The 26,189-nt window shown below is 37.7% G+C and overlaps 1 protein-coding gene and 1 long non-coding RNA gene across 5 annotated transcripts in view; one reads left to right on the top strand and one right to left on the bottom strand.

Moving 5' to 3' along the window:
• Positions 1 to 26,189, top strand: part of LOC129763338 (titin-like) — a 90,840-nt gene that overhangs the window by 43,828 nt on the left and 20,823 nt on the right. For all 4 annotated transcript variants that reach the window (XM_055762303.1, XM_055762300.1, XM_055762301.1 and 1 more), the window contains 2 exons: positions 18,463 to 18,599; positions 18,664 to 18,837. In XM_055762303.1, coding sequence (XP_055618278.1) covers positions 18,463 to 18,599; positions 18,664 to 18,837 — 311 coding nt within the window. The remainder of the gene's footprint in view (positions 1 to 18,462; positions 18,600 to 18,663; positions 18,838 to 26,189) is intronic.
• LOC129763340 (uncharacterized) overlaps positions 1 to 26,189 on the bottom strand; it is a 52,396-nt gene that overhangs the window by 10,449 nt on the left and 15,758 nt on the right. The gene's annotated exons all lie outside the window — the stretch shown is intronic.

Raw genomic sequence — 26,189 nt, 5'->3', positions numbered from 1 at the left:
TCTTCTTCTTCTTCTTCGCGCACAAACGAGACTACTCTCCCCATGAAGTTCGAAGGTGCTCCATAGAAACTCAAGAAATTCAAGTGTACTGCCAATGTGAATGTGAACAGAAGAAAAGGAGAAAAAGAGGATAATAAGAGGAGAATGAGAGAAGAGTGAGAAGAATATCAGAAGATAATGAAAGTAGAGTGGTTCGATTCCCGTTCTGGACGGAGGATTTTTAAAGAACTTTCTCCGACTTGCACTGTGGTTGCACGTATTTTAGAGGGAATGTGACCAGAATGAAAGGAGAATGACAGTAGAATGAGAATGAAATGAGAGAAGATTGCGGGGAGAATTAGAAGAAGATGAGAAGAAAATGGGAGAGAAATGAGCGAAGAATGACAGGAGAATTACAGTAAAATTTGTAGGGAATGAGAGGAGAAGAAGAGGGGGATTATATGAGAATGAGAAGAGAATGAGAGGGGACTGTGATGTGATTGAAAGAAGAATGAGTGGAGAAAGAGAGGAAAATTAGAGGAGCATGAACAGTGAACGAGAGGATAAAAGCGGCTAAAAGCAGTGAGCAGAATGAAAAAAGAATAAGACGGGAAGAGACGAATTTGAGAAGGAAGGGAAAGAAAAATGAGAAAGAAATTATAGGATAATGAGAGGAAAATGAAAAGATAATGGGTGAACAGTTAGAGAAGAATGAGATGTAAATGAAAAAAAAAGAAGAAGGAGAAGATTATGATGGAATTAGGAATGAAAGAAGAATCAGGAATCAGAAATTAATAATAAGAAAATAAAAATTTAAAAAAATCAAAAAACGGGAAATGATGAGAGAAGAATCAGTATTGAGAAATGAAAAATGAAAATAATGACAAAATTGTAAAATTACAAAACATGAAAGATGTGAGAAAAGTGAGATAAATGAGAGAAATGAGAAAAGTGAGATAAAATAAATAAAAGAAAAGAAATGAGAGAAATTATAAAAATGAAAGAAGTGAAGAAAGTGACACAATTCAGAGAGATGAAAGGAATAAGAGAAATGAGAAACTATGACTGAGAGAATTGAGATCAATGAGAATATTTGTAGAATTATCTCTCTAAAAATGAGAAAAGTAAGAAAAATTAGAGAACTAATAAAAAATATATAAATGAAAGAATTCAAAAAAGGTGAAAATGTGAGAAGGGAGAGGTGAGAGCTGTTAGAAAATTGAAAGAGATTATAGAAATGGAAGAAACGAGAGAAGATAAATGAATTTTAAATTTTAAAGCAATGAGAAGGACGAGATAGGTAAGATAAATGAGAGAATTGACAGAGATGATAGAAATAAGAGAAGTGAGATAAAATGTGAAAATGATGGGAAAATAGAAGAATAAAAAAAACGACTGAATTGAGAGTAATAGGGGAAATGAAAGAAATTATATAAAAGAGGCAAATGAGAGAACTGATATAAATAAGGGAATTCAAAGAAACGAGAGAAATGAGAATGGAAATAAATGAGTGGAATGAGAGAAATGATATAAATGGAGGAATTGAAAGAAATGAAAGAAACGAGAAATGGTAAAAATGAGAGAAATAAGAGAAATGACAAAATTAAGAGAAATAAGTGAAATGAGAAAAATGAGAGAAATGAGAGAAATGATAAAAATGGGAGAATTCAAAATAAAGGTGACAAATGGTCGGGGTCTGCCAAAACGAACCAAGCGCCATATTTTTTCAAAATTGAGTTATGGATACAGAAAATAACAATCCATCGACTGTAAAATGACCATGCCATTCGGGCAACTGACAAAAAGTCACAGCAGACTGTAAAAAAACGAAATTGCATTCAACCAAAGCGAACCATAATCCCACAATATGGCGTCGGACGATAGAAATCTTTTTCTCCAAGAAGGTAGATCCGAATCTTCAACAGATTTTTCTGTTTCGGACAGCTCCTGGAATCATATGTCGTCGGGGTCCGGTAAGTAAGACAGCCAAACGGCTGCCATGAAGTGTAGAAGCTGATCTGCATTTTTCAAAATAGCGTTCAACCGCAACGAACCAAGTGTAATGCATTCTTAAATCAATTTATTTTCATTCATCGAGATATTATTTTGTCAAAAGCAGCAAAAAGCAAGAGTTAGTCAATATATATACCATTCATGAAATTAGTCAAGAGCCGTTACAAAATACAGGTTCTGAATTAGAAATTGTCGAAGATGTGTGCCTACAGTATGAAAGGGAGTATTATGTTTGACATCCTTTCTGTAACACGTGAGCGATAAAATGATAGATTTGATCAGACACAGTCAATTAGTGGCAGCCCAAACTTCAAATTGAAATATCTCATGAAATTAGTCAAGAGCCGTTACAAAATACTAATGTGTTATGTAATGATATTATGTTAATAGCTAGTATGTACTTGGTTCGCTCTGGCTGCAATGAGAACGGAGTTTTGCGTGTCTAGCAACAACATATTTTGTTTTTTTTTTTCATTTTCCTAAAGGTTCTGAATTAGAAATTGTCGAAGATGTGTGCTTACAGTATGAAAGGGAGTATTATGTTTGACATCCCGTCTGTAACACGTGAGCGATAAAAATATAGATTTGATCAGACACAGTCAATTAGTGGAAGCCCAAACTTCAAATTGAAATATCTTAAAATAATGTTTTAGGTGCTTGCTTCGTTTTGGCAGAACCCTGACCAAATATGAGAAAGGAGAGAAATGAAAGATGTGAGATAAATGAGAGAATTGAGAGAAATGAGAGAAATGAGAGAAATAAGAGAAATAAGAGAAATTAGAAAAATGAGAGAAATGAGAGAAATGGGAGAAATGAGGGAAGATAAATGGGATAATTCAAAGAAATGAGAAGAAACGAGATAAGTGAGATGAAAAAGAGAATTGACAGAGATGAGAGAGTTGATAGAAGTGATAGGAAAATAGAATAATTTAAAAAAAACGAGATAATTGATAGTAATAGGAGAAATGAGAGATATGATAGAAAAGATAAAAATGAGAGAAATGAGAGAAATTATATAAAAAAAAGAAAATTCAAGAACTGCTATAAATAGCAGAATTCAAAGAAACGAGAGAAATGAGATAAGGGAAATAAATGAGAGAATTGAGAGAAATGAGTGAAATGAGAAAAACAAGAAAAATGGGAGAAATGATTTAAATTGTATAAACGAAATAAGTGAGATAAATGAGAGAATGGGCGGAATGAGAGAAATGACAGAATGAGGGAATGATAGAATGAGAATGAAAATAAAGAAATTTAATTTAAAAATTGAAATGAAAACAACCTCTCTCTTGTCTATTAGGTGTACAATTAAGTTTTCGCTTTTGTTAATGACACCAGCAGTGAAGATCGATTTCGACACATCCAAAACATCATGAGCCAAACGTAGTCACATGGTAAACATACCACGGTAACACATTAGTTATTTGGCATCAATTAAATTTGGCTGTTTTGAAATGGTTGATTTTTGTGCGAATCAATCGTCACTTGATTTTCTTCAGTTATTCTAAAAAAACCGGCGACTTAAGCACATCGAGTGCTCCAAAAAGTTTACAGAGATAGATTTCGTTGCTTCAAAGACTTCGATGTTGACGACCGTTTGCGCGACGGAAGCCCAAAACCCTTAGAAGATGCTGAATTGAAGGCATCGTTTGAAAAAAATGAGAAAATGATCAGTGGTAGAGCAAGAAGAGCCTACTTCAACATTAGGAGTTACCCGCCAATCCATTTTCCAGCGTTGGGAATAACTCATCCAGTGACAAAAAAGGAAAGATTCTCTTCATTACATCTTAACTGGTAGTTGAAAATGTGTTCATTACAGGAACCTGAAAGGAAATGTCATTACAGGAACCTGAAAGGAAAAAATGGCATGTATTTGGTGAGACTAGGTCGGTGTTATTTATTGTGAACTGTTGCAATCGAACCAAACAACCACTGGATAAGGGTATTGATTTGAAAAATGCGATTGAGCCGATCACTGCACGAAAAACAACCGTAATAGCTCCGCTCCTATTGTGGTTGTTTTCCGCGCACGAGAAATTATTCTATAGCATGACAACCCTCGGACTCATGTTGCTAAACCCGTTGAAGTCATCTTGGAAATACTGAATTAGTAAATCCTCTCTCACGCGCAATATTCTTCAGATTAAGCATCATATGATTATTCGATGGCACATGGTCTGACTGATCATATGAAAATTTTAAAAAAAATCGCTGAATTCGTGAATACTCTCAAAAGACGAGAAAAATTACCGTAACTGTATTTGACCACTGCCAGAAATATGGGAAAAATTAGGATGGAATTAGGATTAGGATTTTGAATGATTCATTTGTAACCATATTGTCACAATGAAGTTGCATTTTCATTACAAAAAACTGCGAAAATATTAATGTGCACCTAATAATTCTAATAAACCTATCGTGACAAAATGATTCATTCTGACAATTCTATCTGGCGCCAGTTCCTGTTGTTGTAATACTTGCCGGAGACGGTTTTTTTCAAGTATGACATATTTTTAAACACCTGTAGATACGGGAAAATGTTTACGATGAACGACATCTATTTTGAACCATTCAACCGCGGAATAGTCGTAAAAATTGATTTTATTCTCGTTGTAGAAACTGAACCGACCACAGCATGACTTCTGCAATCCGTTCCAATGTGACCAAAAGGGTTGCGGATTTCAGAAAGATCTTGAATTTTGTCAAACAAATTCGTGAACTCCTTCTAAGAAAATCGCCTCTTTTCATTTAAATACATGGTAAACCGTGTTTTGACTGTTTAACCAAAAGATCTGCAATTCAGCGAAAAAGAAACCTTGATCAATTTGCGAGCAGATGCTCATCGTACAATCACCCCCCAGCGGATGGGTAGCCAATGTCACGCTTTGATACACATAACGACCAGACTAGACACGGTGTGTATCAAAACACCTCCGAACAGGACAGAAACAACATTGTAAGCTAGGGTTGGGAAAGAAGCAAAACGAGACAAACAGACTAACGGACACAGATCGAGACCATTTCGCCCGAACCAAACACGAGTGACGTGTTCTGCGTCTCGGATCTTCTCTATTGGCTCCGCCAGCTGTTACTAAAATAAGAAACCGCAAAATGAACCCCATCCACTTTGCATCACGCGGAAGACGCAGGAAAAAAACGACACACACAATGGTAATATATTAAGGTGTCGCAAGCGAACGCATTTCCTGATGTCCCTTCCATCAACGTCAGCAGCAGCAGCTATCAAATGTCACCACCCGTACGTATGTATCAATTACCTGTAAATAACACTTTTGTTGATTGTTCACACGGACAGGAGTTCATGACGCCCGAGATTCGCCCTCTTCGATACCACCCAGTGCCAATCCGGCCTACCGGATTGAAACCCCCGTACCGCCGGATATAGCATACGGTCTGGGACTAACTGCCAGCGGCAAGGAGGATGACTCAGGTAATTTGCAGTGGTGAAAGGTAATGCGTCTCCATGATTGGGTGGGAAAACAAAAGAGCTACCAAATCATATATTCGCTTTGACATATTTTTTCTCTGTCAAAATATAACAGAATCCGAATCATTATCGAAAAAACAACACTGAATACAAACTTATTTAATTCGCGACTACGTAGCTGAGTTTAACAGCTTGTTTGCATGAAGCAAATAGAAACAGAACAGTGATGATTTATGTATGTGTTTTTTATGGTTTATTATTAATCTTGAGAATGGTAAGTGTTCAAACAAACGGATGATCTACGGATACGGCTAGCATTACAAAACCATTTTCTGTAGCATCCAGCGCCGGAAATATTCACGTTCACGAAATTCAAATCCGACGAATTTCAGCCTATTTGAAAATTACAGCATAAAAATTCAACGTCCATCAATAAAGAGTAGAACAGATTAGTGGTAAGGGAAGTCCATTCATCAAGACCTGAAATTTGTTACTGTCACTACATATACAGTCATTCCATTGGATTAGATCCGTATTTTTTAATTTTTTCATTAGGATGCCCATTCCCATTTTAGGGTGGTCCGAAAAATCAATGTTTTCCACTTTTCCCAAAAATGCCTTTTTTCAAAAATTCATAACTTTTGAACCACTGAACCGATTTAGATAAACGACATATCGAATACCTTGTCTAGTACCTAGACATATCGAATACCTAGTCTTTTTTTGAAAAATATTGAACTCGCCAAAAAAGTGGATTTTATTTTCGTAATTTTTGATTGTAGTCGTTTTTTATTGTTTTCATGGCATTGGACTAGAGGACGCCATATTTTTTTATAGTTTTTCTTAAAAGCTGAGGATTTCCTACATATCATATCTCGATTTTCAAGGTCTTTCTCCACCTGTTACTCTACTTTGATCGTATCACATGTGTTGCATGTGTCAACTTTAGGCTTTTTTAGCGAATTAAAAGCAAATCTGTATGTGTTATAATGTAGGGTAGGGCGGGGCTAGTTGGTCATAGGGATAAGTTGGTCAGTGACGATATCTTGGAATCTGAGCGTCCAAAAAATTAGTGATCTATGGATGAAAAATAATGAATTGCTGTTACAAAAAAATAAGAAAATTGGAAAAAAATTATTAAGTAGGTTAAAAACCATGGAAAAAATCGACTCAAACGTAAAACAAAGGTTTATTGTACTTATTAGTTTTAAGTGTACCGCTTTTTAAATTATTTTTATTGAATTTTCATGAATATTCTTTTTCATATAGAGAGGGGCTAGTTGGTCACACAAATTGCTCGTTTGAGAGCAACGCATATAAAATTTTCAGGTATGCCGTGTTTTATTACGCAAGCTATAAACAAATATAGAAAGCATATGTTTTTCTGCTAAGCCCAGTGTATTTGAAACGAGGCAACCACCACACAAACCACTTGCAATATAATTGTCATATTTATATTTTTGGCTGTAAAATTTTCATTAAATATAATAAACGCTTACATTCAATATAAGAACTCACAATAATGCATTGAGCAATGTAGCATACCTGGAGGCTATTTCTATATACTTTGGGGTGAACGGTACAAATGTCATCAAAACAAATGCAAGCAAGAATGCAAACGGTTGTGCGTCGCAGGGATGCCAGGTAATTTTTTTTCCAAAGTTTTGACAAGGTACGAGAAAATGTCTTCACCATAATATCGGAGGAAAGTTCTTCACACAAAAACGGAACTGTGATAACTCTGTTTATTTCAGCTTTGAAATTTTGGTTGTAACTCAAACCATATCCATAAAACTTATTTTTGGAAATGTATGTAAGCGGAAAACCTTCGATTTGTGAAGTGGTCGTTTGAAAGATCTAGGTTAATCTATTGTATAGTAGGGCCAAAATAATAGAAATTCAATGTCACAATCATTCGAATTTTCGAGCGCCAATGAACAAATGACTTCTAGAGACAATATGTATTCAGACCGCTTCGTTCGCTGAGACTAAAGCACTATTTTTTGACGATATTTTCGGCGAATAGTTAGAATTTCATGGAAATAATATCTTTTGAAAATCTACGTACGCTATCATACTGAAATGTCTTCACATATTTCATAATATATACAAAATGTCATCACAAAATCAAATGTCTTCAAAATGAAGACATGTCTTCAAACCTGGCATCTCTTTTTTGTTTTTTTACTTGCTACATGATATTGGTTAACTGTTTTTGTTTTGATTTAATTAATTAATTTATAATGGAGGAAACCTCTAATGGAAAAACGCTTATTATTTGGTCAAAAATAACATGCCTATTATTGACCAATTTACCCCGTGTGTGGGGTTAGTTGGTCAATTTATTCTGACATATAAAGACGTTAAATAAAAGAAAAATGTCAAATAAGTGGTTCTCTGGTTATTTTTCATTGAAAGGGTAGAAGGTAAGCTTCATTGTGGTACATAACATTCTAACGCAAAACTAACGCAAAGTTATAACCAAATTTATTCAAAAAATGACCAACTAGCCCCGCCCTACCCTACAGAAATCATGTTATCCACACTGCATTGATTCTGATATAGCTCGTTTATCCGATGTATTGTTAAATCAGAAGATAGATAGAGACAGAATAACTTTTCTCGACTGTAGTAACTTTCCTCAGCTTGGAATGATTTGATATGCTTGAATATGTATTGAGTGTGTTTAGGGTCAGTTTCCTTTCTCGAGGTATGGTCTTTCCGTATGTCATCCCTAGCGATCCCGGAACCCAAGACTAGTTTATCGGCAAAAACACGAATTTTGAGGGGATTCGATGAAATCCCGTTGAAATTATAAATTATATAATTACTATAACTGTGTTATATTTTATTACCTGTGGACGAACTGTGCTGATTACAGTTATGTGGCTTGATAAAAATTGATTTTGTCCCGAGTGGGTCAGCTCAAGCAGTCTAGTTAATTTATTTGAAACAATGTTTATGTGTAACAATAACGAAAACCTAAGAAATCATTACCCTTTTTTCGACGTAGGACTACGTCTTCAGTGATAATGCCAAATCAGAAAACAGTTCGAGCGAAAATATCTCTTTGCCGGACGAACGAAATAGTATGACGATCACTTTCGAAAGACAAAAGGTGCATGAATGATGTTTGTTATTCATTGACCCAAAAAAAACATTTTTACGTAGCTCAAAAACTGTTTTGAAAGCAAAAAAGGCTATAAATATGCTTGAAAGACCACCGAAGTCAAAATTGGTCAGTGGTTGATGCATGTCGTCGGAAGACCGTGAAAACATTTATTTTGCTACCGTGATGAACAGACATGCCATTTTTTTCGCCCCGGATTGCATTCTCAAAATATGTGTGAAGTAAGCAAATTGCAGAACTTGCACTGACGGACAGAAGCAAAGTAGAAAATAAATATTATTGGGTTAGGGCGTAGGTTCGTAGCGTAGCTTTTTTCAAACCAAAAACAATAATTATATCAATAAGTTAATCAATTATATATTCGCCGCAATTAATTTCTTTCTGCCAATTCACAACTGATTTGGCGGTTTGCGTTTTGGTTATTTGAGACGTTCTTCATCGAATTCAGAAGAGGGGTGTTCTCGACGTCACTGTCGTCATCTTTGAACTTTGCAAACCACTTCCGTGCTGTAGACCATCTCCATACACTGATGTGTGCCTCAAAACTGATAAAAAAAATAAATGACTCAAAAGTACAATTAACATAGTTTTGTAGAGCAGAAAGGTTTCTATCGAATGAATATTTACCCTCCTCAAGGATACGGTAAGAAGAAGAGAGCTCCACGTAAATCAAAGCTTTCTGACCGGGATAAGCGGGAAATAACTAGAACGGCTTTGAATACCTGAAAATCGCTTATGCAAATAAAGCAATATTGAAATTTAAATGTTACTCGGGTGACAATTCGTCAAGTTTTGGTAAAAAATCCTTACACAAAGTGGGTTAAAAGGTTAAAGTTCTCCATCTTACACCATCTCACATCAGAAGACGTCAGAGTTTTGCCAAAGCTCACATGACAGTGGGACATGATATGTTTCCAGAAGAATGCGTTTTGCTATATACCATAACGAAAAGTTCATCAATGTATAGGTTATCTTCACTGATGAAAAAAAGTTTGGATGGTCCTGATGGTTTCAAAGGCTACTGGCGTGATTTACGGAAGAAGGAACTGTATTTTTCAACCAGGAATGTTGGTAGAGGCTCGTGCATGGTTTGAGTGAGATTCTGTGCTTTCACATCATTCGAGGATTACATACATGTTCTGCAATCCTCTCTCCTACCGTTTTTGCGTGGATATCGTCACAAAAAATTCACATTCCAGCAAAACAATGCTACTATTCATACCAGCTAGGACCAAAAACTTCATTTTTTGGACTCGCTCTCCAGATTTGAATCCTGTTGAAAATCGTAGGGCGATCCTTTTACGCAGAATCTACACTAAGAAAAAAACGGTGCACCACGATTGAAGAGCTCAAGGTCGCAATTTCGGAAACATGGAAAAATGTCGAGAAATCCATTCAGCAGAATTTGGTAAATAGTATTCCGACACGAATTTTCTAGGTTATAAGCCGAAATGGCAAGGTTACCAATTATTGTTACATGTCAATGTCAGCCGATCATTTGGATTTTTCATTGATTATACTTATCAAATTTAAAATGATCTCATAGAAACTGGACAGCTGAAATTATCATATTTAAGCACAATAGATAAACAAACAACTCTTGTGAACGAAATTGACGTTGGATATACTTTATTCCAATGAGTTACATATAGAGGTGGAGCAGTAGGCGAAGTGTATCTGTATTGGCAAGCAAAATATCGTGTCGTAATTATTTGCATTCAATATGGCATGTATATGGAAGAAACAAAAAAATGTTGAAAGTACTCACGGTTGCATGATAATTTGAGCCAAAATTCTCATGAAATCATTCAACTGATTGTTTTTCAACAGATGACAATTATATGGTGGCTTATTTCGATTATTCATGTAGTAAAAAGGTCCAGAGAGCAGTCATATGCTTAATTCTCGAAAGCAGTAACATTTTCGGTGAAATTTAGATTAATTGGCGATTATTATCTCACAACATACACACCGACACTGAGAGCCGAAACATCTACTTCATAACGGTAAAATAATGAAACTTCGTTCGTTGCTATGATCGTGGGGGAGTGAAAATGACAAATGGAAATATCACTTTGATCCGTCTTTTTCGACGTGATTTCACAAATATTCACTCCACGCTATCACATTAGCCTCATATTCAGCGGTAGCACTACAAAAATGTACGTTTTTAATTGATAAATTGCTTCCTGAAAATAGCATTTTCACAAGGATGCGGTGGGCAATCAAAGATAAACACAACGACTGACGTCACTATTTGCAAAATAGTTATGGCAACGCATACTATGTCGCTCGAAATTCGACCATATTCATTACCTTTTTCCAGGACATTGATTTCATTCGAAGCATTTGAATATATCGTGTTGAAATTCTAACTAACTGTGTTGCAAAGAAATTGAATCGGGGTGGTCTTATAGAAGTTGGACAGAGTATATAGAAACGCTATGAATTTATTCCCCAACCCAATAATAGGACGACCACTTCGGTTTTCAGACGTTATGAAGAGATGTGCTACGTGTTTAAAGTAAAGTACATCAGGTAACAATTTTCGTTCAAATTCTACAATTTAAAATTTAATTCGGGCCTGCTAATGTGATAGAGAGTAAATAGCCTAACGAATACAGATGATCTATTTTGACGTTTGTTTCGCGTGTTACCACTTTTGCATAAGTCAATTAGTTTCAATCTCGAACGGATTGTAGAATGTAAATGTCGATCTCGATGGGGTTGCGAAGTTTTGAATCCGATCGGGTTCCGGAATATGTGCATATATTTTTGAAGTTTTAAAAATTTCCAACTCCCTCCAAGAATACTTATCTAGAAGAATATACTCACTTCATTCCAACTCAAAACTGTTGTAGACAGTGACACCGTTCCTTCGAAGGCGCGGATAAAAAGAAATCACTCCCAGCTCTACGACAAGCTTGTTAACTGAAGGCTGGTTTAGACGATGCCAGTCAGCGCTCTAGTTGTAGTATCCAGTGAATAGAGAACAGACACTCTGTTCAAGTTAGAGGCCAATTACATGTTCGATACTGGTACAAGTAACTTGAACAGAGTGTCTGTTCTCTGTTCACTGGATACTTCAACTAGAGTGCTGACTGGCATCGTCTAAATCAGCCTTGAGACTAAAAAATCTAACTATCTGTCAATGAAAGATCACTCGGGAAATCACACAACCTCAACAATTCCGCCGAGCGGTTAACCAGCCAAACGACCACATTTCTCGCCGATCCATCGAGTTTGTTTGTGGAAAGATACATTCCGCTTCATTTAAATCACTCATTTGAAGTGAAAGCAAGAAAATAAAACGACCGGCATCTTACACACCTCCCCCAAACGTATATTATAGCGTTATAAAATTTACGGATCTTGTCGAAATATTAATTGGCTTTGTGATGCTGCTGCGTCGCTCTATTTCACCGTCTCTCTCTCTCTCTCTCACTCAGAACTCAACTGCTCTCGATGAAACCGCCATTCCCGAATATATTTATTTTCGCCCAAGTCACACCTCGAAGTCAGAATGTCGAAAGGTGAAGCCGGTGATTTGATGGCCGGTGGTGACGGCGGCGACAGTTAGAAGCTACCGAGATGTGGTGACGGCCGTGTTATGAGTCTCGAATGCAGTTGTGTCTAGCAGAGAGGTCGGCGACTGACGGGGCCCAATGGCGGCGAGCGTTTGTTTTCTGGGTAGTTTTGTGCGCGAGGGAAGAGGGGTGCCAAGCCACGTGGCGGCGCAAGTTTTTTTCGTACTATTTCCTTCGAAGACTGCCTTGGGGAGGATTAAATGGATCACAACAACTCACCGAGTGTGTGACAGATTTTGCAATCGATCATGTTGGGGTATGGAAAAAAGTGTCAAGACATTTCACAGCTAATTTGGAATACGGAACGAAATATAATTTTAATATTAGCTAAACCATGTGAATCGAAATTTGTGCATTTTGTTGATTTTTATTTATGTCTGGTGAAAAAAGAAGTCTGGTGATCAATAAGTCTTAATTTTTTTCTTTGCGAAAATGTCAAAGTACTACTCCCCTACATAATAAACCATAATTGACAATAATTAGACGAAAAAAACAATAGCTGGTTAAACAGCGGTCGGGATACGATTTCCTTTGAAGCCTATCCGTATTAGTTTAATTTTTAATATTTTGTCGGGCATTGTCATGTTGAGAAATCGTTTTTATTGAGACCGTTTTTTCTTCAACGATCATCTCCAACGCACGGAGTGTAGGAGATATTTCCATATAACAACGTTTTTTGTGAAATAAAACACATTTGCTAGTTTATAAAAAGAAACAATTATTTATTCATGGTATGCTCCATCTGCAGCTATTATTTTCTTCTAGGCAATTTGAGGATTCCTCTTGAGACTATCAGTTCTTGGCACTTGGCCAAGAAAGAATTACTACTTTATTCGTAGCAAACCACAGACAACGAGCAGCTTCGGTATATTTTTGGGGTCGTTATCTCACTGGAAAGCCATTCGAGAAGCATATTGACACCATCAGATGAAATGTGTCACACACAGCGACAAAATCAAGCGGATGGATAACTGAAGGTGCGGTGCAAACATCATGGCCGCTGTATAGTAAAAGTTTGAGTGCTGCACATATAGAACATATTGTTTTCCACTTCTCTTGTTCATTTACCGTATCCAATATGGCGGCTTTTCCTCTAACCTTCTTCTTGAGGTTTTGACGTGGGACTACGTCTAACCGGAATATATGGGGAGTAAAATGAAAACCTAAACACAGAACATGCAGGAAAAAACGAAAGATTTCGAATGCTTATAACTCGAACATTTCTTATTGGATCGGAAAGATGTTTGCATCAACTGATAGGGAATATTTCTACGCATGTATTGCAACTAACAAAATGTTATTTTTCATTAGATAAACAATTGAATAACTGTAAAATATTAGGCGTTATCTAAACGCCCCAATTGCCACGTTTTGATTGGCCCGATTTACGTTTTCCCTAACACAGCCATCAAAACCAAGCAGCCTTTGGGAAATGGGCATTGCAAATACATGAAAGTAGGGGGACTTTTGTTCTCACCGAAAAATGTTCCCTAACACAGACTTCAAAACCAAGCAGCGATGGAGAAATCGGTATTGCGAACACATGAAAATAGGGGAAGCTTTTGTTTCCACCAAAATGTGTTCCCTAACAGAGATTTCTAAACCAAGGTGTGTTTCCCTAACACAGACTTCAAATCCATGGAGCTTGGGGAAATTGCCATTGCAGATACATGTAAGTCGGGGATATTTTTGTTTCGATTGAAATGTGTTTCCCTAACACAGACTTCAAAACCAAGGTTTCTGGGGAAATCGGCTCTGCAAATAAATGCAAACTGCGAGTACTTTTGTCCTCGCTTGCCTTTGTGCAGACTGGAATATGTCTGTCCTAACACTATCTACTAAACTTAGGTACATTGGGAAAATCGTGCAGATACTAGAAGCAAATGAACTTTCCAATTTCAAGCAAATTCGCGGTTCGAGAAGTACGTACACTTGGGATATTCAAACTTCAGATGAAAATGTAAAATAAAAAAATCGTTTGATAATTTTTTTTGTCTTTATTAAAGAGATTTTCAGCCTTAGGCTGGTTCATCAAACGTTTGATAATTCTTCCGCACATATATTTTGTCCTAAGCATCATACCAAACGTAAAAGGTCTGTCATTAAATTTACTTGTAACGAAGAACAATCTATCACAATGCATGAATTGACTTTACATGGCATTTGTTCAATCTTTTTACTCACAAACAAATATATTGAATTCTATTGAATCTGGAAACTGTTTCATTCAATCAAGAATTTAATCAATACAAACGAATGATTGCTAAGCTAAGGTAGTTCCACGTCAACCTTTCGGTTATATCATAGATATGACCCACCCCTTTTTATTGCTTTCGAAGCAATTTTCAAGCTTTTGAAACAAGTTTTTGGATCAATAAGTACGAGGCATATGACGCGTAGTCTTTCGAATGAAGTGATTATCATTCTATTTCGTTTGTTATTAGGAGGAATTAACACTCCAAATCTGGTTGCTCCGGCGTAATGCTCTCGTTTTTGAAATTTTGAACTTACGCCCCCGTATAGAAATGAAAGATGTAGTCCAACGTAAAAAAAAAACAAAGAAATTAAAAAAAAACTGTTCATTGAACCTCATAGCTAGCTGCTGATGTAGCTTCAGGTTTGCGAAACGAATGGTTCGGATTTTGCTCTATAAATCTCAGCTAGTAAGTATCTTTTTCTTTAGAGGGTTTTTCACGTTGTTTTTTTTCGAATTCTAAAGCCAGACGACGAATATCAGTAATGAGGTTCTCATAAAAACAGTTCTCAAGATCGAGCAGGTGATGGACAAATTCCTGCTCCTGTTCCGAAGAAAACCCGGAAGTTTTGATCGCACCTGGCTGCCTTTTTTGTTGACATGCCATGCACAACGTTGGTTGCGGTTTTACACCGGATGGACTACGATTACACCGAATTTTCCAACTAAAACACTCAAATTCCTCTACACCCAAAATTATATTTTGCGCATGTTTTGGCATCCCGATTTATTACATTAAATGAGCCTAAAAAGAACAGAAATTGTACTGCTCTTCCATACTTGTAAAGTATTTGTATAATATTGGGTTGGGGAAAAAGAAATGTCGTATATTGTCAATATATGGCAGCACTTAAACATTTATTGTGTTGTACTTATCGCATCGGGTCATACTATACGGCTATTTAAAGACGACAATCTGTGCTACAAGTATTTTGACAGTGTTGTGATTGTCCTTTTCAGTCTCAAGTTATAGTGCGTCAAAGATGGAGTCCACCAAGCAAGAAATTCGCCATATTTTACGTTTTTACTACCTGCGAGGTAAAACTGCAACGAAGGCGACCGAAAAAAATCGTGTAGTTTATGAACCCGATACTGTAACGATTCGCACAGCACAGCGTTGGTTTGATCAATTTCGTTCTGGTGTAGTGGGTGTCGAAGATATACCCCGTACTGGTAGGCCAATCGTCGTGGAAACCGATAAAATCGTTGGAATCATCCAAGTAGACCGGCATGTGAGTACTCGCTCGATTGGCCAGGAACTGGGTATAGACCATAAAACAGTTTGGAACCATTTGCAGCACTATGAACGAGCGAAACAAGGAACACATCGCAAATTAGCACGCATCAAAGCTTTCGCATACTTTGAAACAACCTCGATCCAGGCTGAAAATGATATAGATTCTGGTTTATGCTCTCTTTTCGCTCTTAGGAAACACTTTTCAACTTCATTTTATAATTAGGTGTAATATTATCACGCATTTATGCAACAGCATCAGTGGATAGTGTGGTCGTGTAAAACAGCCTTGTATTCCAGCCGGCCTTAGTTCGATCTTTGTTGTCATCGTTTAGATTTTTTTTTTTTTGTACAATCCCAAGCTTACGTTCAATTAAAAGAAAGAGATGGCTGTTCCCATACATAAAAACACTTTAAAGCTTTTGAAAAAGCTGTTTTTATTTGTTCATTTCAAATGTTTTCTGCTAACGCTAGTTTGGGTGTAGCGACTGTTTGCTGGCCGATTTCTTGTTGGTTTTTTTTTGACAGCAACGCAACTTCCGCCGCTATAGGATGAATCGAAACGTAAGAAATATAGGGATCAGAAAATTTGCAAAAAAAAAAAGGTTTCAAACTGGAAAAATCAGAATGTGTCGGTTTTATCCACAGTATCAGTTTTACCCGGTTTTCCCTAGTATAATCTGCACTTCTGAGGCGATGAAACCATTCGCTACATTCTATTGTTAATTTAATTTATTCGCAATCATATCACGAATCGGTTCTTTTACTCTCCTTTCCAAACAAAAATACACAGTCCCGCCACCAGGTCGCCCCTCGGTTCGGTCTGGGACCGTTCGCTATTTTCTTATAGCACTCCCAAGAAGCAACGGACTAAAATAGTTCGCGGAAAGAAAAAAAGATCGCTAAAAATAGTTCGTATAATAGTCTGTTCTGTTTATAAATAAAATCACCTGTAGTGGCCGACTCGCTCTTTCACTCTTGCACTTGCGCTCTCTTTCTTCCCTCCGACAACTGTTCTGTTTAAAAAAAAAAAGTGACGATGTGTTGCCCGACATGTGATCGGTGGGAATAATCTATCTTGTAAAATTTTGATGGAAATACTCCCGATCGATATCATCTAACTGTAGATCAACACAGTGTCTGGCTTCTGAAAGTTGGCCATTTAGAGCGCGATAAATCACCACGACCTATTTCGTGGCAAGATTTGTAACTCTTCCAGGTGATCATTATTCTCTGCCGTCGGGGAGTTGATATACTGGTCGCAGCAAAAAAGAAATGATCAAAACAGATGCAAGATTAATTGGCGGCTAGTGGTGGTGGTTCAGCCGAGGTGGTAAAAGTAATGAACCCTCTGATTAATGCTAATTACCGTCCGATCCCGTCCCGTTTTGCTGATTTGTTGTGCTGAGTTTGGCACCCGATCGTCTTGAGGACGTGCCGAAAATATCCTAACGTCTCTCATTTGAAGGATGGACAGAGCCTAAAAATAGAACAACATCATTCGTAGCCGATATAATATTGGCATTATTATGACCAGCCGGTAGGAACATGGAAAATGGCTGCCCGTCTGCAGGGGAATCACGGAACCAAACAAGAGTGAGACAGGGAATAGCGACGTTAGCAATTATCATTTACGGTTATTTAGTAACTCTGTTTGAGGTAAACTGACGAAAAACAATAAATTGAAGTTATCATCTCTGTCTTTAATCATTCTGAATTCATTACTTTTGTCTAAACGAAAAGCTATCCATGAGCTACATTTGTTCCAATCAAAGTAACCCAAGTATACGATCATTCAAAAACTTCCAAACGTCAATCTTGTCACAATCAAACGCCATGGCAGAACACAGGCCAAACACTAGCGACGATCGAAATCTCACCAATACTACCAGTGAATATCATTCCACCACATCGGAATCTACCGTGATGCCATACTACGAGCTGAGAGTGCCTTCGCATCTTTTGAACAAGTCACCCTCCAAGATTGAATTCCAGCTGATTCCGAAACATCAGCTACCCAAACGGATGACGACCGGTAATCGCAAAAACATTTACACCCGAACCCGCTGTGACGGATGCGCCTCTCGGTCCGGCGGCAAAGAACCACCCAAGCCAAAATTCAAGCAAAACCTGAAGCGGGTCTTTTTCAAATTCAATCAAACAACCCACCCACCCAAGTTAGAATCTAAAAACCCCGTGGATCGTGAAGAGCGTGACGAACCCGATCCGCACGACTCCCAGCTGCAGGGCCAATTTGAAAACATGGAAATTTACTACTTCGACCACGGCAGTTCGGAGTTCTACCGAACGACCGACTGTCCCCCACATCTGGTTACCGAAGCTCTGGCCCAGTCAACGCATCATCACGCGACCAAGTTCTGGGCGGAGATCTTCGGGACGCTCAACATAGGGCTCACCTTTGCAATCACGTTCTGCCTGCAGCTTTATCGCTTCTTGCTGTACGGTATTCTGCGGGCTGTAGTCGTTGGACTCCTGCAGATTACTGCCGACTATCTGTTCAAACCTCTGCTGGCCGTTGTTTTCAACGGGTTGATTCAACCGCCGATTGTGTTCGTGCAGAATGTTTTGGCGGCGCTGGCTGCGATGCTGGAACCCGTGGTTAATCTCATCGGGAGCTTGCTCCGACCGGTGGGTCAAATCGTACAGTCGTTTCGTTTGTTTCAACACAAAACCATTCACAAGAAGATCATCAACAAGGGGAGGTTTGACGTGTAGACAGTGAGAATCGATCTTCCAACCATCGGCTGCTCTGATCAAAACAGGTTACTAATATTGATATTTGCTTTCTTTCCACAGAAACATCCTACACGTATGCGCAATTTCAGAAAACGGGTAAACTCACAGCTCCGGCCACGGTAATACCCCGCTTTAGGAAATACAACGTCGATGATTTCCATTTTTTGACTGTGTTAGGGAAAGGTAGTTTTGGAAAGGTACGTATCGATCTACCTTTCACCCGGATTGTCTCCTAACCTTGCGATTCCGGATTTCGAACAGGTATTTTTAGCTGAGCTAAGGAACACAGAGTACTATTATGCGGTGAAATGTTTGAAGAAGGACGTCGTGCTGGAGGATGACGACGTCGACTGCACGCTGATCGAGCGGAAGGTGCTGGCGCTGGGTACGAAGCATCCGTTTTTGTGCCACCTGTTTTGTACGTTTCAAACCGATGTAAGTAGCCGCTGGAATCAAGACCAATGAAACGGTATTTTATAGATGCAATCAGACAATATTCATTCAATCTGAACCTAACCTCAATTTTAACTTAACCAATAAACAATACTTTGAGTTGAACATAGATCGGTTCATTTCTTGGAACATGAATCATATAATACTGTCAAGTTGAACAAAAACTAGTACTAGAATCGCATGGTAGACGTAGGACTACCGTTGGCTTAGTTATCATTTGTTTGAAGTTGCATCTGAATCAATTCTCAATTAATGAATATTTTGGATATTTTGAAAGTCCTCTTGTAAATGTGTGAGTGGGTGAGTATAAGTATTGAATTATAATTGATACAGGGAAATATGTGAAATTCAACTCTTTTGAGCTGGAAATTTGAAATGAAAAGGATCTCAGGATACCCAGTGCAAATCATATACCAAAATAATACGAATCGACGATCGATTGAAACATTCGTGAATATTCAGTATTGGCATTATTGCTTGCATCGAAAGAGACGGTTTCTTTGACATTGTGAAATATTCTCTATCTATCGAATAAAATGAATAAAATGGATTTCTCCTCGGAAATACTCAGCACAAATAATACCCCCCCTCCCACCAATTGGAAACGACGAGCGATAGCGGCATTCGTTATAACTACTGCTTTCATCAATGTGGTTTCTTTGATGTGGTGAAATATCCTATACACTATATCAAACATTTCGTATTCTCCACTATCTAATCCATAGTCAATGGCACCCATCTGTATTGAACTATCATCGATACTTCGTTTTTCGCTGAATAATCGTTCAGTTCGGCTGAAGAAAAAAAGTGGGATTGGGAGAGAAGTACGTAATGCATAGACGTGTGAGCGAGAACATCCTCATCTCACATCGCATTTACAGCTACATGGATTATCGAGCAGGTGCCAGCTTATATACATACTAGCTGACCTGGCAAACGTTGTTCTGCAATATAAATTATTGCTAATGGATATGTTGTTTGCTAAATAAAAAAATAATCAATATATTGATAGTGTGTTTAAATGTTTTAACGATCTATAAAATCGATCGAATGTGATCGACAGACTAGAACGAATGAAACGATTTGAACGGAAGTGTGTTTGATGTTTATGCCGCCGATAGTGACGGTGCGCATCGTCGTTCAATAGACAAAATGAAATGTTCGTGACATGTGTTCATAGTTGTGTTTGACATACCGAGAAATGAAACGCCAAGACGATGACCGCCGACGAAAAAAAAACCATTACTTTTCTTAATCCAATGTATTTTATTAACGTAACTGACATGTTTGATCTCTTAGAAGATAATTGTAAAGTGAAAAAATAATATATTTTTGTGGTTAGATAAGAAAAAATAAGAAAATAAATATCAATATCTTTCAACTGCTGTCTCGTTGATGAAAAATAATCTCTATCAGCAATTTAAAATTGCTTGAATTTGAATGAAAATTATTACTATTTTCATCTATAATGTTTGTTTTGAAAGCGTGCTTATTTCAAACGAATACGTGTAATGTTGTTATTGTGCTCATTGAAGACTTCATTGTTTTTTTGAATACACGTGCTGTAATGTCATGCATACGTTTTGGCCTGGCAATGGCAAAGGCTGTGTCGGTTTTAATCATGATAGCGTCTCGCAAGTGAATGCATTCTTCTTCCGCCGCTTCTGTTGATTCTGTCGAATCAATCGCAGTCGTTCGCTCTCTACCTTTGCATGTATGTCGACCATGAATTTTTGGCATAGCTCACGACATCGTAGAATGACGTTGTCCTGATCACGTCGAATCATCAGACGATTCATATAAAAATTCACTTAATTCAAAATGCGTAATGGTGTTCATAATGAATGAAGTGTTTGCAGCGGAATCTCGTTTTTTAAAGTTTTTGCAATATCCGTGTTGTCCCTTCAGAACGGCCAGTGTATTTTCGTCAAAGAGATTCCTTGTGACTTGCACTGTGGTCACACGTATTGTAGAGCTTGTCACTACGTTTAGACGGCAAACATTAGGAACGTTAGTATCATCGAAGAAGTAGATAGAAAACATCGTATGAATGATGTGTGTCGATGATGAACTCCATATTATTGTTTCATCTTCGAATCACAATTTCTTGCGTCGTTGTGCAGTCGCCAGCAATGTCTTCAACAACATTCGCATTGGATATCCACACGTGCTCCCCAGCTGGTGTTTTATCAGGTTTGATGATAATAGCGTGATTTTCATTTTATAATCCGAGCATGTGTGATTTGTAAAATTTCAATAATTCATTCAAAAAGCTCGCCGGCGATGCGCCTGGCTTTAGACAAATTGAGGTTACATGTGCAAGTTCAATTCCAATTTCAATTTATTTATATAAAGGATATATAATTTGGATAATAATTTGGTTCTATTTGAAAAACGAACGACGGCAGCAAAATCATCAACCCAATCTTCCGTGTATTCTCGATGCACAAACAGGCAAGCGAGCTCAAACTATTCAACTTCTTTCCAAATTTATTCTTTATCCTTAACGCGATATTTGCTTCGGTCCTATTGAAAAATCACATCCGAATGCAAAGAATTCAACTACCAATATTACATGATATAACACGTTAACCTCATTTGACACCGACTCGGTGTACATTTTTGCGGGCTCAGGGGTTCTCAAACTATTTTGAACAATAGACCACTTTTCAGAATTAAGGGATACCTCAGACCCCTATAGCCAAATTTTTTGAACAAAAATCTATTTCTAGTTTTTGTCTAATTCATACAAAATTCTTACAAATTTAAAAACTTCGGTTGGTTAACCTGTTATAAGGCCGCAACTACTATTTTGCCACCCGCATAACTTTTTTTGCCGCACTTGGAATATTATTTCAATATTTTGATTAATCAAAGCGCCGGCAAAAAATTCTGTTTAAATTCGTTGAACATGCAACAAGTTGTTAAGTTTTCCACTGTAAGATCAAATTGATCGAATTGCACTACGAACTGCTGCCCCATCTACCGTATTCTCCAGATTTAGCCCCCTGCGACTTTTTTTTTGTTTCCAAACTTGAAAAAGTCACTCGCCGGGCAGAAATTTGAGTCGAATGAGGAGGTCATCGTCGCTACGGAGGCCTACTTTGCAAACCTCGAGAAAAAGTATTTTTCAGATGGATTAAAGAAGTTGGAGCATCGCTGGATCAAGTGTATCGAGCTAAAAGGAGACTATGTTGGGAAATAAATCGCCACTTTTCCAAATTTTCTGCTTTTTTGTAGCCTAAGTACTTGTCGGAACGCCCTCGTATGTGTACTTCATCATGTAAGGATTATGTTCTCTGAACTTTGAGTCGACTCCTTGCCTAGTTTCCACGGCCTTATAAAGGGTTAAGCCAGGGTTGCCAGACGTATTGAACAGAAATGTGGATGTTGGAAAATCAAAAGTCTGGATTTGTGTGAATTTTTGTCGACATTTTTTATATTGATTTGCGAATTTTATTGAACATTCCCACAAGAACGCCGTTTGATGTTTGTGGAAGTGGACACGGTTAGCTGACGAGCAATGACAATGAAGTGTCTTTCTCAAGGCAGGTGAAGAAGCGGTTTGGATTGATTTTGTCCACAAGGGTCCTTCTTAGAGCTAGAACTGCAAATGTTTAAAGTCTCCTTAATTCAACACAATAAATCAATCAACATTTTTACGTCTGATGTGTAAAATGTGGTTTAACAGTTATTTCTTCTTATCATTTATCGACGCATTTTACTTAAACTTGATGGTTGCAGACATGTGCACCAGGGTTTACCATGTCGTGCCCAAATTTCAATAACCGGTTGTTCGGTATGAAAATTCCATTACCGGTAAAACCTGTGAATTATCGGTAAATATACGGTAAATATACTATAAAACATTTTCTTGAATGAATGGCTTTCATTGATAATGATTAGTTAACAAAAAGCATTTTCAAAGTTTTTGCTACTTAGTTTGGTTGGTTAAAGTAATACTTAAGGACACAGAGAATGTGAATTTTTCCGTTTTCTTATCTTGATCGGGTTTCATTGACAAAATTTCCAGAAGATGAAGACGCACGTTCAAAGAACAAAGAGCATCGAATACCATTGTCATGTATCTGCCTCTTTTGTCCTCTGTACGAAAACTCTTGTCTGAGTGTTTTCATCAATCTGTTTATAGACGCTTAGCTTGGGCTGGATGTTGATACCTTTGATTGTTGAAATCTTCGTTCAAGTCTTTCATTGATGCTCAACTGTTCTTCAGATTCTGCATCATCCAGTGTATGTTTTTTCCTCCTGTTGTCCAGCTACTGAATCAATACCATCATCGTCAAATTTCATCAAGTCACGAACGATTTCAAATGCCTGCTTGATCAATGCAGTCCGTGACGTTTGATAGAAGACGCCAAAGTCATCATGATTTGGGTCTCGATCACGAGCAGAATGATTATTCATATACGAATCGTCTTTCTACAATCCACCCAATCAGGGCTTCAAGGAGCTGCTTCGAAATTTCTGATTGTTGCTGTTCTAGCTATTCTAGCATAAATTGCAATCCTACGTCAGCTTCATAGAGGGTGCAATTCTTCCGCAACAGCAGTTCAACAGGGATCAGAACTGGTTCGGGAGCATCAATCAATTCTTTTATCACTATCGGTTCTTCATCGCTGAAGCTTATCTAGTGTTTCGTTTCCAGATCGAGCAGATTGAACTGAAGTTCGGAGGTCGTCGAATCAACGCAACACTGCCAGTGGTGCTTTTTCGATCTTATTTTGATTCTAGAGTAATATTTCGAAGCGGCATAAAGGCAAATATTATTTATGGAGTACCACTTAGGCGTTCTGAACATGATTAATATGTTTCACAAATTCAAAGTAGATTCAGAGTGGTACAGTCAAGCACTTTTTGCAGTGGAAGCCATCTAGTCGCGCATGGATGCAGCAATTTCAAAGGTTTTAATTCAAGAATATCTTGAATCTCATTACACTTACTAGTCCTCAAGGGAATGCAGCTAAGACAGCTATTGGTACGAAGAGCATAAGGCAGAACTATAGCAAATACACTTCATAATGTAAAGCGATGGACAATCTCTTTTAAGCAAAGCGCCAAGTGAGTTGCCTGGTAAAGTCATGGTCCTTGCTCCATCAGCCCCATAGCTAATCAAAACAATTTTGTATGCGATTTCGTCCTTCTTGAACAACGAAACCATCTCGTTACACAACGTTCCAGAATCGGTTACGGTAACCTGTATAAGGTCATAAAAACAATTACTCACGAACAGTATACCATCCTTTCAATAGCTAGTTCTGGCTACTAAGGGTTCTCATACACTGTTTGACCGAAGCCAAATATTTGACACTTTTTGACAGATAAAATTTGATCAACGTGTACTCATCAAATATATCCGACACAAAACACGACTAGCAAATATTTAGTTATTGGATGCCTAAAATATTTTTTTGGTCTATTATTCGAACCTCATTTAACAAGAACCAAAGGTTGTACCGCTCATGACAACTCTACACGAGCTGATGATTGCGCCGGCTAGTGACCATTCTATCCTGGATTCCTCGAGGCGAGAAAGACGCACCACGCTAGATATGGGGTACAGACAAGGGTGGCGTTGCTGATTAATGGTCAGCTGCATCCCAATAGGAAGTATCCCGTGTCGGGCACACGTACAGAGCATCGAAGACTGCAACATAACAATTATGAGAACACTTGTAATACTAACCTCGAGCCAACCGCGAGTAATCGGTTACATATTACTAACATAGTTGTAAGACAAAAATTGTCAAAATATTGGACTCCCGGCCCCGTCAGGCCAACGCCGCATGTGCCTTAATAAAATATATATTTTGGAAAAAAAAAAAAATATTCGAACCTGTCGGTAAATGGTTAGGTAATCTTAAGTATTTCAGTCGAATTTTTCCATGTTCGATGTTTGACATTGTTTACCACTGTTGATAATTGAAGAGTTGCAAACAAAATAGTGTTTGTACAAATTTCAAACCAAAAAATATCTGTCAAAAAGTGTCAATTATCTGACCTCCGGACAAACAGTGTACGGCTACCTTAAGGCTAGTGACTATTTCTTCGACAGATCCTTCGATTCGTCGGCAATCAAAATGAAGCTGGCTCAGTTTCAAAAAAAAAAAAAAATCAGTATTATGAGAACCTGGTTACTTTCTTTCTATTTCTACTAATGTAGTCTCCTGAATTGAATTAGCAAATGAGTGTATTCAAGTTCCAACAAATTCCAGAGCGCAAACTCCGAATGCACTTGCCTAATTTTTCATCTTATACGAACATATGCGCGCTCATTTATTTGTGAGTTTTTGAAAGGTACAACAATAATAGTTCAACTAGAAATCAAGTTGGATCACATAACACAACTTATACCGTATCTTGATAGTTTCAAACAAAAATTGTTGTAATTAATGGGGGTCAATTTTTGAACCTCGTCGACTCCCAAAATCAATTTTCGTACATGTCGACCCCTGAAAAATCAATATCGACCACATTGAGTACCCCTGTACTACCTTAACGGTTTTTTAACCTTTTTATTCCAATTCAATTCGACGACTGGTGCCTAGTTCAACTCCAGGTAGGCATGAAGGTCTTTCCTCGATCACGTGATTCTTTCCTTTTTAGATCTTAGGCAGCGACTAATGCCTTCCTTTCAAGGGGCGGCTCGATGACTGCCCCTGCTCTACAACAGCGGAAATGACCTCTTTCTGTTTATTGCAGCGACGATTGTCCGTTTTCTGTTTCTACAGTGTTTTCGCCTTCCAGAAAAAAAAACAAATGATTTAAAATTTTGAACAGAACGTCAATTACTTTACTTTTACTTTTACTTTTACTTTTACAGTCAATCGACAGATTCATCTCTCGGAATACCAAACTTACTTTCCATTGTAACGTGCGCTGTGTGGCAAGTGGCACCGTCTTATTGAAACCACATATTATTGATGCCGAAATCGACCAGCACTTATTATTGGAACCATCTATTGATCAACAGCGGAACTAATATTTTTTTTTTGCGTTGTTTTAGGTGATCCCGCACTTCGTTCTCGTTCAATGTGAACGATTATAAATCTAGCGTTAATGGAAATTGTCTAGAGAAAAACCGTGCGTCACGATAGTTTTCAAGCGCCGTCACGCTACCGGTAAATTATGTTGTTCCTGAGAATCTTCAACTCAGAAGGTCGACACAAGCCATACATTCACTTTTTTTTTCTCCTAAAAAAATGAGGGAAATGACTCTACATGTCCCTCACTGCGGTCAAGAGGATGTGTATTCGTTTCACTTAACTTCCGGCGGCGGAAAACACCTGGCCCTGGGCGAAAATAGCCTTTCAATA

This window comes from Toxorhynchites rutilus, chromosome 1, assembly GCF_029784135.1.
Source record: "Toxorhynchites rutilus septentrionalis strain SRP chromosome 1, ASM2978413v1, whole genome shotgun sequence".
In the NCBI taxonomy this organism is placed as follows: Eukaryota; Metazoa; Arthropoda; class Insecta; order Diptera; family Culicidae; genus Toxorhynchites; species Toxorhynchites rutilus.
Note: the sequence above shows the minus strand (reverse complement) of the source record. Positions and strands in the feature narration are given on the sequence as shown.